This window comes from Bos indicus, chromosome 3 (genome assembly GCF_029378745.1).
Source record: "Bos indicus isolate NIAB-ARS_2022 breed Sahiwal x Tharparkar chromosome 3, NIAB-ARS_B.indTharparkar_mat_pri_1.0, whole genome shotgun sequence".
Taxonomy (NCBI): domain Eukaryota; kingdom Metazoa; phylum Chordata; class Mammalia; order Artiodactyla; family Bovidae; genus Bos; species Bos indicus.
Genome location: NC_091762.1, coordinates 94,797,057 through 94,817,374, shown reverse-complemented (window position 1 = coordinate 94,817,374; position 20,318 = coordinate 94,797,057). Strand labels below are relative to the sequence as shown.

The window sequence follows — 20,318 nt, the reverse complement described above, 5'->3', positions numbered from 1 at the left end:
ACTGATAATTTATATGAAATAAATTATTGCAGAATTTTGTATATTTATTGAGATTTATTTTGAAGATATGTATTGACTTTTTTAAAAAATTGCTCAGTTTAGATTTATATACTTTCTTATTGTAAAGGAATCAAATAATACAGAAGTATGAGAACAAAAGCTGTAAATCTCCTTTACTGTTTGTTGTTTGCATACATGTATGTACATGTCTACCTGTATTGCATACTTTTATTACTGTTTTTGTTCTAACCTAAATGAGATCATATGGTTCTGTGACTTTCTCAATTTTCATTTAACCGAGAACCATTTAGAGAACTTTCTGTGTTTATACACTTAGGTCTGCAACATACTTTTTACAGCTGCTCAAGCTGTTTTCCTGCTGATGGACATTTAGGTTGATTACAGTAATTTCCTGTTATAAGCAGTATTTCAGGGAATACTCTTGAACAGCAGCTTGGGCACATAAAGTATTTTTATGGATAGATTTATAGGTCACATTTTTCACCAATTTTATAAGCATAAAAGGATACTTGATTTAATTTGCATTTTCTTGTTTCACCAATTTTAAATAAGCATAAAAGGATACTTGATTTAATTTGCATTTTCTTAATTTGTTTAGATTCCTGGTCTTTATTTTTTTCTCTGATTCACAAGGATACTATCAATGTTAGTATAGATTTATTCCTTATTTTAAAACTAAGCAGGTTGATGTTGAGTTATCAGTTGAACCAAACTCAAGGGAGCACTTGGTTTTTGTCCCTATTACACCTGGAGGCCAAAATCAAAACCACATGAAGGACATGGGAGATGAGCTCCTGCTGTTGCTCCACAGATTCTTTCCTGGGTGGGAATTTCCTGTGTAATAATGAAAAGCTACCTTGTGATTTTTAGCCCAGTGTGAAATTTGAATCAGTAAAGATGCTGATGCTGTTACTTTGGATTTTTAGTATTTAACAGCCTGAACCATATGTCTTCTTAATTTTGGGAAAAAGCAAGCAACAAGAAGAGCTCTCTTATTTGAAACTGTAAAGTGATGATAAGCAATTTGAATAATAAGGTTGAGATGTTTGGCTGACTTTTTTGTGTATATCATTACACTTTGCCATTTAAAAAATGGTATCTGTGTTTCTTTTTTTATAAAGAGGAATTATGTTAGAATTTTGAAATAGCCAAAATATATCCATTTGGAAATATAAAATACTAGTCAGTTACAAACTTTGAAAAAGTTTGCATTTTTTATGTACATGAAGTTTAGAGTCATTAATTAGTTATAAATAATGATAAATAATTTAGGATAAATTATTCCAGGAGGCATTATAAAAATATAACATTTTAGAGTAGGTGGATTTAAAGAAATCTTTTCTGGTTTATGTCTTGTTTGATTTTTCAGCCTAAATTTTCATCTTTCTTTCCTTCATCTCTGTCACTAATACATAAAAAGTTTTTTCTCATAAGGAAAACTCAGTTCTCTGGATTGCAGTTCCCATTCTAACTCATTTTCTTCTTGAATACATTTTCAGTTTTGTGTGGTTGCCAGGACTATTTGCATATTACTTAATCATTTGTATTTCCTGGTCTCTTTCTTCCTTTCTCTGTGATTCCCCCCCCCCCCCCCTTATTTCAATAAGGGAAAATTTATTTCCCATCTTATTGCTGGTATGGAGCAGGGCAGGTGGGTGAGGAAAGATTTTACAGTCATTTGCTAAGATGAACTATCTCTGGCATTCACATAATAAGCTTTGCCTATTTAGGCAGCAAACTTTCTATGTTTATGTTTTAAAAATATCTTTGTGAACATGGTAACTGAGTGTGGCAGGTGGATGTGCTCTCTCATAACTGTTGAAGCGTAGACCGTGGAATGGGCTAAAAATCCATGGGTGGCTCTGGATTCATTTTTATTGCTGCTGTTCTTATTTCTTCTAGAAGTGTGGCATTGGTTTTTAGATTGTCAGCAGTGACTTTACTCTCCACCAGACATTGGTAGCAGTTTGGCATAAATTGCCTGAGAGTCCTTAGATGCTCAATAAATACTTTTTAAATTGCTCTCAATACTTCACTATTCTGTTTGATACTTTCATTGTTATTTTTTATTATGAAACAATGAACCCCAGATGATTACCAAAGAGACATCACATTTTTTCATTTATTTAGAAGGCTGTGTCCCATTGTATAATGTGATTTGCCTTTTTCTTTGTCTAGTTTAAATGTTGATTTTCTTTACAAATAGTCTAGGGACTTCTGCCAACTTAACTCTTTGCTTGATTTTAATAAGTCTGCTTTGACCCCATCTTCCTAATATCTTCCTTTCTATTACCAACATTGTCTCTTAATTTAAAACTCTTTTAACTTTCTAGGCAGTGGCCACTCACCCCCTAGTAGCAGTCTGACTTCTCCAAGCCATGTCAACTTGTCTCCAAACACAGTCCCAGAGTTCTCTTACTCTAGCAGTGAAGATGAATTCTATGATGCAGATGAATTTCATCAGAGTGGCTCATCACCAAAGCGCTTAATAGAGTGAGTAGGTGAACTAACTGTATTGAAATGAGTCTCCTGATTTTTAAAAATGTGATTTGATTTTGAAATGTGTTAAACAAGTTCCTTTAAAAATTATTTGGAAAAAATGGAAAAGACAGCTTATTTTCACTTGACTTACTGAGCAAGGCTAGTTCTGTGAGAATGTTGATTTTACTCCCGATTTAATTCAAATAGAATAAGTTAGCATCAGTTGTGATAACATGCCAGTATTGCTCATTGAACTTTGGGCCTTATTTCTATAGAACCAACATTAGGAGAGGGTCAAATGAAAGTGAGGATGCTAGGAATTATTCATATAAGAGGAGGTTACTACTACTTGTTTTGTATTAGAGTGAAGGTATTCAGGTACCTATAAGTAAGGCTCTGTACTAGCCAGGTAGAGGAATGATGTGTTCAGGACTTTGGACCCCATGGACTGTAGCCTGCCAGGCTCCTCTGTCCATGGATTTTTCCAGGCAATAATATTGGAGCAGGTTGCCATGTCCTCCTCCAGGGGCTCTTTCAGACCCAGGAATCGAACCCATGTCTCTTGTGTCTCCTTCATTGGCAGGTGGATTCTTTATCACTAGCGCCACCTTATACAGAAGTGAAACAAGAGCCAATCCTTCCCCTCAGGAACTTACAGTCTTTTGTGGGGAAAACGGACATTTATAATTCAGTGTGAAATATGCTGTGGAAGAATAAGCCCAGGAAGAATTGGGAGCATTTTGAAGTCCTGAGAAGAAAGGATTCACAGAGGATGGAGGGAATGTGATCCTAAGATGAGACATGGATGAGAGAGAAGGGTCATGGGGATGAGAAGAGGAGGGGGAAATGGAAAATGTTGTTCTCATGGAGCTGGAACCCTAATAAGAAAGGCCTGGGGGCAGCAGGGGCTTGGTTTCTTTGAGAAGCTATAAGCTAGTGAGCGTGGCTGAGTGTGGTTATAAGTTGAGGAGAGTGGTTAAGAAGATACAGGATACAGGAGAGGTTGACAAGGGCCAGGTCATGAAGGGAGTCCTTTTAGCCTTTGATGAATTTTGAACATTTTCTCGCAAGTGATGGCATCTGCTGGTCAGGTCTACCTTTTAGAAAAATAGATAAGAAAAATATGTCTAAATTGTACAGAATTGAGTGCAGTGGGAATGCATTATGTGTAGGAAGACCAGCCAAAACTGGGTAGGAAATTGAGAAATGTTGATAACCTGAGCTAAGGTCATAGCATAGGAATGGAGGGAAGCATGTGGACTCCAGAGATACAAAGTAGGCAGATTTTGGCAGATAGTGATGGTAGATTTTCTTTTATTAGGTGACATTTGACCTATTTTACACTGTCAGATCAAAGCTAGGTATGTTCTATTGTACAGAAAAGGCCTTTCTTTACACATGAAGTCACTTACATAATAGTTAAAGAAAGTGAAAGTCACTCAGTTGTGTTTGACTCTTAGTGACCCCATGAACTATACAATCCGTGGAATTCTCCAGGACAGAATACTGGAGTGGATAACCCTTCCCTTCTCCAGGAGATCTTCCCAACCCAGGGATCAAACTCTAATTTCCTGCATTGCAGGCGGATTCTTTACCAGCTGAGCCACAAGGGAAGCCCAAGAATACTGGAGTGGGTAGCCTATCCCTTCACCAGGGGATCTTCCTGACCCAGGAATCGAACCGGGGTCTCCTGCAGTGCAGGCGGATTCTTTACCAGTTGAGCTATCAGAGAAGCCCACTTACATGATAGCCAGTCAGCAAAGTCCTTTTTATCCCTGCTAGTATATAGTTGCTGTGATTAGACTTTGGATTCTGGAATCTTAGAAAGAAATAATAGGTTCTAAATCTGTTTTGCTTTAAAGGTGTGTGATCTAGGTTAAGTTATTTAACCTGTGTAATCCTCAGTTTCCTTGTTGGTAAAATGAGGATGATAATAGTTTCAAATTCAAGGAGTCGTCGTGAACATGTAGATGACAGTAATGTCAATCAAGTGCTTACAGTAATGTCTGGCATGTATAATAAGTATGCAGTAAGCGATAGCTGTTATAGAAAGCAAATTAACATTTATTTGCTTTAGTGTTCCTATATTTGTTGTAGATGTAACCGGCTTACTTTTTGTTGGGTATTTTTTCCAACTGTCCTGCATCTCAAAGAGTAAGTGCTATCGTTGCAGTTTTGGGTTTGCTTTGAAATACAATACAGATTTGGAATTTGGTCACAGATTATATGTGAATTTGCAAGCTGAGTACCATCAGCCAAACTTAGACCTTGAACCTTGGTTTCTTTTAATAAGGAATCTTGTGTAGCACTTCAGTTCTCTTAAGTTTGCACATGAACTGAGAAATACAGTATCATATGTAATTGTACCATAACTGTTCAGAATCTCAAAATTTGTGAGGAAAAATGACTATATTAATTCGGGAAGTTTTATTACATAGTAGATCAAATTCAACATTTGAATGTGAGAAACGTAAAATGTATGCCATTAGGTGAATACATAGTTACGAACATGAGAGGAAGAGAGATTTGGGCCCACAATTCAAGAAGACTAGTTTAGCAGAAAGAGTTAGGTTTAGCATGTTGGTTTCTTAATGTTTGTATGTGCGGCAGTAAACTATTACAAGACCATTATTAACAGTTTGCCAATGGAAATTTCACTTTAATTTTGAAAAATAATTTTTATAATAGGTTAAAAGAAAACAGGCATTTGGGAGCATATTCCAAAATAAAGATTATTATTGATTTTTGAAGTGTTAAATCATTGTTTCCTTAAAAATAATTAAAGAAGGTCTTGTTCATGGGACGTTAGCTATTACTTGAAACATAGAACAAATTAAGTATCAAAATGAATCATCTATCCTCAGGAAACCTAACTATATTTATTGAAAGCTTGATGATGATATGGTTAGCCTCCTTACTACATCACTTATAGTCAGTCTCTGGCCCCAGTTTTAGGGGTACTCCTTAAATTTTAAGTGCTTGCTTACCTGTTGGACCTGTAATAGGCATGTTTACAAAGTTACCTGTAGGCTCATAGGCATTTTTTTCTTCTCCTTAGAAACTTCCTTCTCTGTGCTCTCCCAGTACCCACCTCATAACAAACATATGATCTATGAACCTTCATGCTTTCTTATATGCCTTAATCTAGATTCCAAAACTAGTAGGGACTATAGGTATTTAACTTGGCCAGCACAGTGTTTGTTGACTTTTTTTTTTTTTTTAATAATGGGAGTGTAAATCCCTTCAAATTGACTATGCTGGCTCTAGGTCTCCATTGTCTTATGGAATGGGGAGTGTTCAGTCGTGTCTGACTCTTTGAGACACCATGGACTATACCCCGCCAGGCTCTGTCAAATTTCCAGGCAAGAATACCAGAGTGGGTTGTCATTTCCTCCTCCAGGGGATCTTCCCAACTCAGGGATTGAACCTGGTCTCCTGCGTTGCAGGCAGATTCTTTTACTGCTGGGAAGCCCACCTGACCCTATTCACATATTTAGGCTTCCCTGGTTGGTCAGCGATAAAGAATCTGCCTGCAATTCAGGAGACCACCTTCAATGTAAGAGACACTGGTTCTATCCCTAGGTCAGAAAGATACCCTTGAGAAGGAAATGGCAGCCCACTCCAGTATTCTTACCTGGGAAATCCCGTGGACAGAGGAGCCTGGGAGGCTACAGTCCATGGGGTCTCAAGAGTCAGACTCAACTTGGCAATTAGGCCACCATCACCACCATTCTCACATTGATGCCTCTGTCTTGTGTCTGTAGGCATTGAGCTTGTGTGCCACCTGCTGGTCATCAGCTGCTATCACTAGCTTTCTAGCTCTCCAGTCAAGTTTCTATCTACTATTTCTCTCCCTGAAGGAAGAGAATTTGAAAGCTTAAGTCCTTCCACCATTCAGTTTCTAAAGACCTGTCGTAATGATAACTTCTCTGTGAACTAATGTTCTAATATAGGCAGAGCACAGAAGATTTTTAGGGTAATGAAACTATCCTCTGCAATAACTACAATGATGGACACTTATCAACATCCTTTTGTCAAAATCCATAGAATGTACAAGACCAAGCATGAACCCTACTGTAAACTGTGGACTTTCAGTGGTAATGCCATGTCATGTAGGTTAATCACTTGCTACAAATGTACTACCAAGTGCAGTACATAGTGGGGAAGTTGTGCATTTGGGAATTCTGTACTTTCTGCTCAGTTTTGCTCTGAACCTAAAATTGCTCTTTAAAAATATCACGCTTACCATTAAATAAGATATCAAAAGAAAGTAATCAAGGCAAACTATGTTTAAATTAGAATATATAATGTGTTTTGCTGGAGAAGGAAATGATATTTTACTTCAATATTCTTGCCTAGAAAATCCCACGGACAGAGTGGCCTATCTGGTGGGCTGTAGTATATGGAGTTCACAAAAGAGTCGAACATAACTTAGCAACTGAAGAACAGTGGTGTTTTACATCTATAAATTTGCAATAAAAGACTTTAATGTGTGTACCATTTTATAAATAATACCTGCAGTATGAGAAATTTGGTTTCTATTTTTACCCTTAATAAGTAAACTTAGATTATTCTTTTATTAATGTACAAATACTAGTCCTGGGTAGGTTATGATCAGAGCTGTATAACAGAGGGAGCTTTCTTTAGACCCTGTTAATCAGCTCATAATACCACTTACCATAAATTTACTTGTAAAAGTTAATATACTTGTTTATTTTTTTAATTTCAAATATGGTTTTTTATTGACTAGGAAAGATGTTATTACCCGTGTAGGCTTTTTCAAAGGATCTCAAAAATACATCTTTCTGAGACTAATTAATAGATTTATCATTTTTGAGGTTCTGGAAATTGTTGCCAAGAATTACGACATACTTACATTTATGCAAGGAAACAAATTTGGAAAATGAATTCAAGTTTTAAACTTACATGAAGAGGCAAAATCTTACTAATTTTTCATGGCCTTTCAACATGTGAGCATACACCATGCAAAAAACAGGAAGCTGATGGGGAGAGAATCAAGCATATATATATGTATATAACCAGCTAACTTTAAAGGTATAGTTTGTTTCTGTCAGTTATCTGCATATACTGGTTTCAAGTAGCTTTATAGGTTAACGTCTTACTGTGATTTTAAATTGCTTCCTTAAAAAGCTTAAGAAGGTGATTAATATTTTTTAGTTCCTCTGGATCTGCCTCAGTCTTGACACACAGCAGTTCGGGAAATAGTCTAAAGCGTCCAGATACCACAGAATCACTTAATTCTTCTATGTCCAATGGAACAAGCGATGCTGGTAAGCAGCCTTTGAGAGTTTTAACTTTTTTTCCTTAAAAATATTTGTTTGAAAAAAATCATTTATAATACTGGTACCAGCACAGATTGGCCCAGTGTAACACCACTCTAAGAAGATGTGTTTTATTTTAGACCTTTTCGATTCACATGATGATAGAGATGACGAAGGGGAGGCAGGGTCGGTGGAAGAGCACAAGAGTGTTATCATGCATCTGTTGTCACAGGTTAGACTTGGAATGGATCTTACGAAGGTAAGACTCACATTTGGTTTTGCTGTTACTGTATATATGTAGATTCGCAATGATCGTATGGTGAGTGTATCTGCACACGTAGTGTAATGACGTAATTTCTGTTTATACTGTTGTTTTTTTATATATGTACCTGAGTAAACTAAGAATTTTATAAAGGATAACATAAGTAAACTAGGGTAATTTCATAGGGATAGTATGTATAGATTATGATTTGGATGTTATTGGGAGAAAGCGTGGAGTAGTATTGGGCTTGGTTAGTAGTTGGACAAAACCCAAAGCAGTGTAGTATATGCATAGAATCAAAATGAGCAGAGTTCTGATCTCGGGGTCAGAGGGTCTGTGCTTACATCCTACTTTTGCTGTTACCAAACTCTGACCTTGAGCAAGTTCCTTCCTCTATAACCTTTGGGTTTTGCATATACAAAATGGATATTGGAACAGGTAATGAGTGGGAAATTATATGATATACATTGAGCCATAAAATTATTATGGTTCTGGATTTGAATTTGAATTTAAACTTGGTGCTCTAAACAGAATGCCTGATTGATACAGGAGACTGGTGTATAGGTGCCTGTGTATATCCCTGCCACTCTGCTAAAAGCCTTCTCCTTTCACCTAATTCTCACCATAGCACTGCAAAGTTGGTGATGGTTGTTAACTTCATTTTATAGATGAGAAATTGAAGCTCACAGAGATTAAGTAATTTGGCTAAGTCCTTCCTATTAAGTGGCAGAACTGAGATTCTAATCTGGTCGTAGATTTCAAAAATCTATAAACTAAACCATAATACTTTCTAGTAAGTGTGTATAATAAAAATTTTTACCCCAAATCTAAGAACAGAAGCACAAGGATAGCATTCATTTGTGCAACAAACATACTTGCTGGGGAAGTTCTAGGTAAGAGAATATTTGCAGGAGCTTGCCTCCAGAATTTTTTCATTGATCGTTAGATTGATTGCATAATTGCTGGAGCAGAATTGTCACTTCAAATTTGAGAAATACAGCTTCATTTTAGATAATGATGTTTATATTTCTTTTCTACACCTTCTACCTTGGTTGGGTTTGGTCTCCAATAATGGAAGAGCCACCTAATAGTATCTTGAACAATACTAGGTTTAACTATCTCAGGAAATGAGAAGTCCAGAAATAGAGTAGTTCCAGGATCCATGAGTTCATAGTGGGCCAACAATGTGAGAAACGACCTAGGTCCCTTCATCTCTCTGCTCTGCTATCCTCTGCATGCTGACGTTCACACTCAGACCCGTCTTCCCACCATTGCAAAATGACTGCCACACTTCCAGTTAATCACATCCTTACGCAGGTATGTCAAAAGGCAGGAAAAATAATTCTCTTCATGAATTTTATTGTTGATATAGGGAGAACATCCTTTTCCACAGTGGCCTGTCAGGCTTCCAGTTGAATTCCATTGACCCAAGCTCAGCCAGTGTGCAAGCATAAGCCAGTCACTGGCAAAGGAGGTTAATAGATTGGCTTAGATTAATCTACATTCACCCCTTGGGGTGTGGGAGGGCCTTGTGACTCATAGCAACCTATAGCCTATACCTGAACTGAATCAGACTTCTTTCGGTAGGGATATGCATAGGCAGCCGGAAGGATGTGCTGCAGTCAAGTGTGTAGTTCTTGCCTCTCATAGCTTCCTCTGCTGTATGCTCCATGTTTGGGTTTTGTAGCCACTAAAAGTTTGTTAATTTTTGCTAACTTACTCGATATTTTAGAAATCTTCATTGGCATACATGGTTGTGGTTGTCAGCAGATTGTGAAATCTTGATTCCCTTGTGCATTTCAAAGTATTATTACAATAATATCTTATGTCACTTTCCTACTTATAATAATGTCTTCTCACCTCAAATATTTTCTAAAAAGAGTTATTCTCCAAATACATCATAGTGTTTGGAAACATTACTACAGTCACATCCGGTTTACCTCACTTGGTCTTCAAAACAGTCCTAAGACTTAGCAGGGCATATAATTATCCTCCTTTTACAGAAACTTTCAGATGTTGAGTACATTTTCTATGGCCTCCTCACACCAAAATAAGTATTTGAACCCAGGTTAAAGACAGCTTAGTCCAGCTCACTTATATCAGTGTTTCAGCAACTTGACATAATGGCATGTACCCAGATAGTGCTAAAAACAAGGAAGATCTGTTCAATGAGAGATCTTAAGAAAAATTTTAAATAGGGAGGGAAAAATTTTTTTTTGATTACACATCAAATCAAACTTATGGTCTGTGGCCATGTCTTCTTTTTCAAATTGCATGTTCTGTTCTTTTGTTCATTTTTCTGCTGGCAGTAGTAGTCTTTTTCTTGTTGATTTGCAAGAGCTGTTTATATATTGAGATATTTAGCCCTGTCTGTTCTTTGGCAGTCTTACTTACTAATGTACAATCTCTGTGTTCTCCAAGAGTGGTAGAAAATTACAACAAGCTTACTCACCAGTTTAAGCATACGTATACTATGAATATAGGTGTTCTGAGGAACATTTAAACTCAGGAGTCTAATAATAAAATGCTAAGTATTAGAGCCATAGGGGTTCTTTCCAGGTTCTTGCGTTATATATAGCAGCAATACCGGTCCACTGGTCAGTCCCTGTCACACTCATTTTCTGCCGCCCTCCCTCCCCTTGTCCCCCACCACCATCTCCATGTCTCCATGTTTCCCTCTATTAGAGCCTACTCTCTAAGGCTTTTCTCTAGCACCACCTCAACATGTTGTTTCTCAGCTTTGCCCTCATTCTGGTTTCCCAAACAGAGCATGATCTTTTGCCTCTCCTGAATTTCCAGAGTACATTGAACATCTCCTGGATGCTCCTCTGTTCATGGAATTCTCCAGGCAAGAATATTGGAGTGGATAGCCATTCCCTTCTCCAGGGGATCTTCCCAACCCAGGGATCAAACCCAGGCCTCCCACATTACAGGCAGATTCTTTTCCATCTGAGCTACCAGGGAAGCCTGATATTTATCACATTCTACCTAAAAGTTAAATGCTGGTATTATTCTCTCAATTAACCTTTGCTGCTTCCATAGCATTTACCACAGGTGCTTGAATATTGCAGTAATTACTACATTTAAAGGAATCTTTGGTTACTGTGGTGCTCAACTGCCATAATGAATAATGTCTAATCTGATACAGACTTCAAAAACTCTTCCTCTATTTGTAATGAAATTCTTCTTTTCTTAATTGATTAATCTTAATCTTTCTTATTCTTTTTTCCCATATTTCTTCTTCTTTTAAGTTTTTATCTTATATTTATTTTTGGCTGCACTGGATCTTTGATGCTGTGTGCATGGACTCTTCTCTAGTCACGGCGAGTGGGGCCTACTCTTCAGTTGCGGTGCACAGGCTTCTCATTGCGGCAGCTTCTCTTGTTGAGGAACACAGGCCGTTGAGCACACTGGCTTCAATAGTTGTGGCACATAGGCTTAGTTGCCCTGCAGCATTGTGGAATCTTACCTTCTTGGACCAGGGAGGGAACCCTTGTCTTCTGCATTGGCAAATGGATTCTTAACCACTGTCCCGCCAGGGAAGTCCTCCAACTTCTTTCCTTTACTTTCTCCTCTGCCACTTTCCCAGGCCCTCAGCATTTTTCTTCATGGGCCCAGCCTCCTGAAGAAAGAGTTGGTAGAATCCCATCTTTATTGTCTTCTTCATTTTGTTTATTCCCTCAGTTACTTACTAAAAATTTCTTAGTTTGTAATAGTAGCTGAAATGCAAGTACAAATAAAGTATGGTTCTTGCATTCTAGAAGCTCATTGTTTACTTGAGGACACAGATCCTTAAGTACACAGATCCAGTAGATAAATTTCCTTAGGCACTTAAACGATGATAGAGAAGCAATGGTAGAGAGGAATGTGTGTAGACCCCACCCCCCAAAGTCAAACAGAGCCAATTTTGGATTCCACTTAACAACAGAGCAGTGAGAAAATTTCTCACCCATTTGAGCTTCATTTTTCTCCACTAGTTCTGAATAGGAAAAGGAGTGCAATCAAGGCGATATATTGTCACCCTGCTTATTTAACTTAGATGCAGAGTACATCATGAGAAATGCTGGGCTGGAGGAAGCACAAGCTGGAATCAAGATTGCAGGGAGAAATATCAAATAACCTTTAACCTCAGATATTCAGATGACACCACCCTTATGGCAGAAAGTGAAAAAGAACTAAATAGCCTCTTGATGAAAGTGAAAGAGGAGAGTGAAAAAGTTGGCTTAAAGCTCAACATTCAGAAAACTAAGATCATGGCATCTGGTCCCATCACTTCATGGCAAATAGATGGGGAAACAGTGGCTGACTTTATTTTTTGGGGCTCCAAAATCACTGCAGATGGTGATTGCAGCCATGAAATTAAAAGATGCTTACTTCTTGAAAGGAAAGTTAGGACCAACCTAGACAGCATATTAAAAAGCAGAGACATTACTTTGCCAACAAAGGTCCATCTAGTCAAGGCTATGGTTTTTCCAGTAGTCATGTATGGATGTGAGAGTTGAACTACTGAAGAATTGATGCTTTTGACCTATGTTGTTGGAGAAGACTCCTGAGCGTCCCTTGGACTACACGGAGATCCAACCAGTCAATCCTAAAGGAAATCAGTCCTGAATATTTATTGGAAGGACTGATGTTGAAACTGAAACTCCAATACTTGGGCCATCTGATGCAAAGAGCTGATTAATTTGAAAAGACCCTGATACTGGGAAAGATCAGTGGGAGGAGAAGGGGATGGCAGAGAAGGAGATGGTTGGATGGCATCACTGATTCAATGGACATGAGTTTGAGTAAACTCCGGGAATTGGTGATGGACAGGGAGGCCTGGCGTGCTGCAGTTCATGGGGTCACAAAGAGTCAGACACGACTGAGCAACTGAACTGAACTTTCTCCAGTGTAAAATGATGATAATTTCTTCTTAATGAGATGGTTGTAAGGTTTAATAAGATAATGTGTGTGTGGTGCTCCAGAAAGTCAAAAGATATCAAAGGGTTGCTACTGCATAGTTGTTATTGCTAAAACTTTGATTATTGACTTAGGGAGCCAAAGAGAGGTTGCTCAGAGAAAGGGACATTTGAACATTCAGAATCTCTTGTCTTTCATCCCTTAGGCAGGTTAAGAACAGTTAACAGGTTAAGAGAAGTAGGTATCAAAAGCATGCCTGGGCAGTACTTGGTGGATGTTACTGTGATTGGAATCAGTTTTTTTTGTTTTCATTTACGTGTTTTTCTTTTTAAATGCAGCTTAGCGGTCTTATATATCTGTAGTGGAATTTGATTCTCAAGGGTCAAATATGTATGTTTTTCAGGTAGTTCTTCCAACATTTATTCTTGAAAGAAGATCTCTTTTAGAAATGTATGCAGACTTTTTTGCTCATCCGGACCTGTTTGTGAGGTATTTGACTTGATACAGTAGCTTCACTTTTTAAAAGATGTTACTCATTACCTTTCTGCCTTTGCAGGATAGATTCCTTTGCCTTTCAAATGTTTCTGAGGAAAAAAGGTGTTGAATATTTTGTTTGTATTAGATGCCGCTGTTGCTGATACTGTTAGGCAACCAAGTTGAACACCTTAAAAAATCTTGAACACCTGTTAATAAGGTAGCCAGTATTTAGAGAGCTTTTTTTGATCTAGGAATTGGTAATCACTGTCAAATTATTGATACTACATTCTGATGAAGTTCAGTTATTTGAGTTTAACAAACTTTTCTAAAACACTTGTTTTTTGTCAACACTTTATTATAAGCTGGAAAGGGAAAGAGTTGCAGTGTCTGCATTTGAGGAGTTTATAGTCCAGTGTCCAGATTACAGATTGATTCATAAATTTTAAATACAAAGATTGCAGTATTCAATATATGTATAAAGGACAGGAGTAATCTAAAGGTGAGATTGATTTATGAGGAGGTGAGTGAGTTCACATTGCTTTTCACTGGTAGCAGGAGCATTTTCTTTGTAACAGGATGTTCTAATCCATCCTCTCTGATTGCATTCCTTGGCCTTGGACTGTGATTTACTAGAGCCAGATACAGATGACCGAAGTTTCACAGTGGGTGGGCACATTGGATGACACTGATATGTAACTTCTTAATGAGGATTTTAGAGACTCATTTAACCAGTTCCCAAAGGGCAGAAATTAAATATGGCATTATTTAAATTCATTAAATTCATTAAAAAATACAGAAATACAGCTAAAACACCAATAGATATGATTAAGTGTAATTCTAAAAATTCTCACTCTCCCACAGAGGAGGAAAGGAAATATAATAGAACAAAGAATAAAAGGGCCAAGTAGAAAACAAATGCCATGATGATAGAGTTAAACTCAGCTATATATTCATAGTACATTAAATGTGAATATCATATATACTCCATTTAAGAGAATAGTGATTTTAAGACTGGATTAAAAAAAAAAGGCAAGATTCATCTGTACTCTATTTGCAAGATTTAAGTATGTAAAGACATTGATTGGTTAAAAGTAAAAGGATGGACAAAGACATACCATGCAAAACACTAAGCATAACAAAGCTGGTGCTGCTGTGTTAGTATCAGACAAAAAATACTTTTTAAGGTAAGAAATATTACCAGAGACAAGTAGGGATATTTCATATGATAAGGGTCAATTTATCAAGAATAAATAATCCTAAATATGTAAAGCAGCTTCAAACTATATGTAGCAAAAATTGACTGAAGGAAGAAATAGACAAATACACAATCATGGTTGGAAATTCCTCCCTCTCCCCACCCCTCTGAGAATCAGTGGGACTATGGAAGATCTAGTTAACCTTTCTAAAACATTACCAAACACTATAACAGTCTTTCTAAGTGCCGTGGAACATTCATCAAGATGTACCATATACTAGGAAGACTTAATAAATTTAAAATAATTGGAACCATATGGAATATATCCACTGATCTTTGAAGAATTAAATTAGATATCAGTAACACAGATAAATCCAGAAAATCTCCAACTGTTTTGCAATTAAACAGTGCACTAACAAGTATGAAGTTATGGAAAAAGCAAAACTAATAGTACTGGAAACCAGAAACAGTGTTTGCCTCAGGGTTAAGGGGTGGGGATTGCTTGGAAAGAATGGGGAAACCTGGGGGTAATGGAAATGTTCTGTATCTTGATTGTATGTCATTATTTAAGTACAATCAAGATATAGAACATTTCCATTACACCCAAGATTAATTAAATGGATATATGCATTTTTCCGATTCATGAAACCAAACAATTAAGGCTGGTATGTTTGATTATGTATATTATACTTCAGTTTTAAAAAGGAGCTGAGGTAGTTACTGGTCCTAGGTCCTCTCAGCCTGGCTTAGGGGGTGGACCATGCTGAGGGGTACTGTCAAAAAACGATGTTAAATTTTGTCTTTCTTCCTTGCAGTATTAGTGACCAGAAGGATGCCAGAGACCGAATGGTTCAGGTTGTGAAATGGTATCTCTCAGCCTTTCACGCAGGAAGGAAAGGATCGGTTGCCAAAAAGCCATACAACCCCATTTTGGGCGAAATCTTTCAGTGTCACTGGACATTACCAAATGATACTGAAGAGAATGTGGTGAGTTCTCCACTGATGTTTTTAATTATCTTAGTACTTAGTTCTTAATGTACTGATTCAAGATTTCATTTTATTTAGGGGCAGATGATAGTGGTAAAGGCACTGATTAAAAGATGTTTACCACCATAGAAGAACAATGTTGTTGGATCAGCATATTTTGAATATAGTGAGCAAGGGAAAAAGAGTGGTGCAAGATGAGGATAGAAATTGAGAAACAATATCATGCAAGTCCTCATGGACCATAAGGATAATTTTATGGCTTATCAAGAACTCATTTTTGTAATGAAAAGGTTATTATGATTATTTTGTGGCAAGTGAATTGAAAAGGGGCAAAAATAGAAGCAAGGAAACCATTGAGGAGACTCTGGCACTATTCCAGGACAGTAGTTGATTCAAGTTGTATTTTGGAGGCAGAGCTGTTAGATTGGGGGAGGTAAGTTCGAGATGAATCCTTGCATGGTGGGCTGGTGCTATTTACTACAAAGGGAAAGATTGGATTTGGGGAGGGAAAAGTCTAACACTCCAATTCGAAATATAATGTATGGGGAGTCTCTTAGACATGTAAGTGGACTGTCATAATAGGGAGTTAGAATTTTAAGAGTCTGGAGTTCAAGGGATGAAAAAATAAGCCCATAGCCCACAGTGGTTGACACATAGTGTAACCCGCGAATTTTTCCTTTGCTGAATGATGCATTACATGTAGTCCTGCTTCCCAGGCAGCCTCTGGAGAAGGAAATGGCACCCCACTCCAGTATTCTTCCCTGGGAAATCCCATGGACAGAGGAGCCTGACAGGCTACAATCCATGGGGCCACAAAAAGTCACACACACTAAAGACACAAGCTGTATGTTTCTGTTCTTAATCATATTACAGACCTGGATAAGTACCTGTTCTGTGCCAGGCTTGGCCCTAAGTTCGGGACATGATCCTTGCTTTCATGCATGTCTTAGAGAGACTTACACAAAGCAGTCATTCCAATAGTGTAATTAAGTGCTGTGAGGAAAGTATATATGAGATGCTTTGTGAGTGTAGAGGAGAGAGCATTTAACCACCTTATGAGGCAGAGACTCCAGTTATTAGATTGTCTGCATATTGTTTGTTTCCACATCAAAAGAAAATGATGTTCTGTTTGCTTGCAGGAGCTAGTTTCAGAAGGACCAGTTCCCTGGGTTTCCAAGAATAGTGTAACATTTGTGGCTGAGCAGGTTTCTCATCATCCACCCAGTAAGTGACAGAGTTCCTCAGCTACATCCACTTTCAAACTATTGTCTAAAGAGGGTCATAGAAAGCTCCATAACTGAGGTCTCTGCACTGTCCTCATGTTTAATGGCTACTTGTGTCTTCCCAGTCCTGTGAAGATTGGTTCCTCATATCTGTTCCTGGTATAAGTTCCAAAGACTCTATTAGCTTCACTGATTAATAAATATAAAAATAAGGGATTTGGGAAGGCAATTTTTAATGCTTCTAAAGTCATCTTTCACATCATGAGCTGTGCTGTAGCGATCTCAGCACCTCTGAAGACAGTTCATATAAAACAGATGTAGTTTCAGTATGGTGCGGTTCCTGGCCCAATGGAAGGAATGCATGTCTTCCCCTGTTACTTGCTGGATGCCATGTTAAGACTGATTATACTGTATGGGTTCAGGTTTGGGCTGGGGCAGCAACATGCTTGCTGATCAGAACAGACTGACCCTTTGTTTTTAAGCCCTGGGATTGGCCTCACGGTTCAGGAAGTTCCTCCCCATGTGGTCCTGAACAGTGGCTTGCACTGGGGGAGACAGGGTGTAAAGGGCAGGTGGGTAATTTCTGACCACATTCAAGGATGTTCTTTGAAAGGTAAAGGATTTCCCCCATGCAGCCAGTTGTTTCTCTGGGTTAAGGGAGTTGGGGGTGGGAGGCATGTATGTTTATGGTGTGTGTGTGTTTATAAATAAAATGAGGCTATATAGTGCACTAACTGAAACAGTTTCTCTTCAGTTTCAGCTTTTTATGCTGAGTGTTTTAATAAGAAGATACAATTCAATGCTCATATCTGGACCAAATCAAAATTCCTTGGGATGTCAATTGGGGTGCACAACATAGGGCAGGGTAAGTCTGTGGGCTTTGGGTGGACTACAAGTGTTAATGGGAGAACTCTATGTCATTCTTATATGTGCCGGTCATCTGTCTAGTAAGAGGAAATGACCCCAGAAAGTCAGGCTGGATGTCATTGTGTGCAGGGAAGCAAGTGTGTTGGGGGTGAGAGCCAGGTTGAGATGCAAGAGTGATTATCCCTAAACTGAATGGAGATTCCATCAGCTGCTTATGTGAGATTCCATCCCTTCTCTCCACAGGTTGTGTCTCCTGTCTAGAGCATGACGAACATTACATTCTCACATTCCCCAATGGTTACGGCAGGCAAGTAGAGCTGGTCCATTCCTCTGCTGTGCAGGCAGTAGGCCCTGCTATTCTTTAAGTTGTGCCCCTCCTTTCTTTCCTCTGAACTGTCAGCCTTACTGACACTTTTGATTTTGCAGGTCTATCCTCACAGTGCCCTGGGTGGAACTAGGCGGAGAATGCAATATTAACTGTTCCAAAACTGGCTATAGTGCAAATATCGTCTTCCACACTAAACCTTTCTATGGGGGCAAGAAGCACAGAATTACTGCTGAGATTTTGTAGGTATTTTGTTTTTCTGCTTTGATGCTCCTTCTGCATCTCTAAAAGTTTTCCTTTTGTCTTGAACTATAACTTCCATCAAGAATTGACCATTTTAATGGTCCTGTCTTTGTAAACTTATTTTATATTGCTGTGTTTCATGTCTCTTCCTAAAATCCCATCTCAGAAGGAGACCTAAGAACAATCTGAGGTCACTGGTGGGATTTCCTTCCTAGGAACCTGACTTGCAAATAGGAAACTTAAGGAGTCTTCCTGGATCTTGTAGAAATAGGAAACTTAAGGAGTCTTCCTGGATCTTGTAGCCAGCCCAGATTATGTATGCCTAACTCATTATTGCTGGATTGGACCATGAGCTTGTCCATACAGTAGACCCTATGATGCCCACTGTAGTGTCTCAAAGCCCTTATTGTCCTTGTTTTTTTTGTGTGCCTTTGCTGGGGAAAAACAGTAACCATTGTATCTTTGTTTGGTTCTGTTTGACGCTCCAGGATTAGATGAAGACGTCTGCTGTCCAAGTCAGTCAGTTGGGTTCAGAGCCTGCCTAGACAAGGAGACCCTGAAGGGATTTCTCTGTCCTCAGAGGCCTCACTGGGAGCAGTGTTGCAGATGGCAGACACAGGATTGGCTAACCAGTTTTTTGTGGAGATAATTTAATTTTGATGATAGAATCAAAATCCAGAAAATTCTTGGAAGGAAGGAAGGAGGAAGGGACCATGAACAAAAGATGAAGTTTACTAAGGAACACTGTAAAATCCAAAATATTACTGCAGTCAGAAAATAGGGGCAGAGCTTAGGGAGCAGCACAAGTCACCACTATAATGTGACTGCCCCCCTCAGACAGGCAGGCGGGGGGAAAAAAGGATGTCCAGAACAAAGACATGGGTGGGCCTGCTTCTCAGAGTTTCTTAAAGCAACCAGCACCAATAGGAACTGCTAGCGGATTTTTTGGCCAGTCACAGTAATTTATAATAAACTGCCTTCTGAAAGAGTGCATGGTGGGCTTCTCAGATAACATCTTAATATTATGGCCCAGCCTGAAGATGAAAGTCTGGTCTCCATCATTGTATCCTTAAGCAAAGCCTTCCCTGACCCTCATCGTAGCAGTGTTGCCCTTGATCTCCCGTGGTTGCCTGGACATAAGAGCAGTTTCACCCAGAATTTCAGTGGTAGTGTCTCCCCACTAGACTGTGAAGAGCTCGAGTTTGTCGTCTGCTGTGGTCCCAGCACCTAACATATCTCATACCCAGTTTCTGGGATCTTGAATCCATTAGCAGCATCTTTAGGGCATTAATTCTTATAGTTGGCTCTGAGAAAACCAGTTTTATTAATCTGCATTCACAAATAAAACCAGTTTTATTAATCTACCTTTACAGTTGCTCTTCTGTGTTTTGCTCTGGGTAGGTAGGCCACAACTGACAAGATTCTTTGGTAGAGAAATAGCAATTTGAGACTGACACATACGTGTTTTAATGTTTGTTTTTTGTTTTTAATGTAGTTCTCCAAACGACAAGAAGTCTTTCTGCTCAATTGAAGGGGAGTGGAATGGTGTAATGTATGCAAAATACTCAACAGGGGTAAGAACATCTGTTTTGCCACTTGTTTCAGGCTTCATTGAATCGTAGCTTGTCCCTTACTCTGGCTTTCTTCATCTGGAAATTTTAACCACCAAGATGAGCTCTAATGCCATCTCTTCAAGCCAGGCCTTTTCCTTCTTCCACCTTTCCCCAGCAGTACAGGTAGTAAAATGATTTTTACTTTCCTGTCCCCTTAAAATACTCAAGAATAATATATGGCAAAAAGTGCTCAGAGTACTTAACATTAGGATTCGTTGTTTAGCTAGTCCAAGAGATTACATCCCAACCATATTACATCCCAACACATAGCCACATTGAAAATATCTATTTTTACCAAGAGCCTTTGCTGCTGCTGCTGCTAAGTCGCTTCAGTCGTGTCCGACTCTGTGCGACCCCATAGACGGCAGCCCACCAGGCTCCCCCATCCCTGGGATTCTCCAGGCAAGAACACTGGAGTGGGTTGCCACTTCCTTCTCCAA

The 20,318-nt window shown here is 38.6% G+C and overlaps 1 protein-coding gene across 6 annotated transcripts in view; it reads left to right on the top strand.

The window, feature by feature from the left end:
• The window catches only part of OSBPL9 (oxysterol binding protein like 9), a 164,057-nt gene that overhangs the window by 141,153 nt on the left and 2,586 nt on the right, over positions 1-20,318 (top strand). For all 6 annotated transcript variants that reach the window (XM_019957502.2, XM_019957501.2, XM_019957500.2 and 3 more), the window contains 10 exons: positions 2,355-2,514; positions 7,681-7,793; positions 7,925-8,043; positions 13,352-13,437; positions 15,436-15,607; positions 16,747-16,831; positions 17,585-17,695; positions 17,941-18,004; positions 18,124-18,264; positions 19,761-19,839. In XM_019957502.2, the coding sequence (XP_019813061.2) occupies positions 2,355-2,514; positions 7,681-7,793; positions 7,925-8,043; positions 13,352-13,437; positions 15,436-15,607; positions 16,747-16,831; positions 17,585-17,695; positions 17,941-18,004; positions 18,124-18,264; positions 19,761-19,839 (1,130 nt within the window). The remainder of the gene's footprint in view (positions 1-2,354; positions 2,515-7,680; positions 7,794-7,924; positions 8,044-13,351; positions 13,438-15,435; positions 15,608-16,746; positions 16,832-17,584; positions 17,696-17,940; positions 18,005-18,123; positions 18,265-19,760; positions 19,840-20,318) is intronic.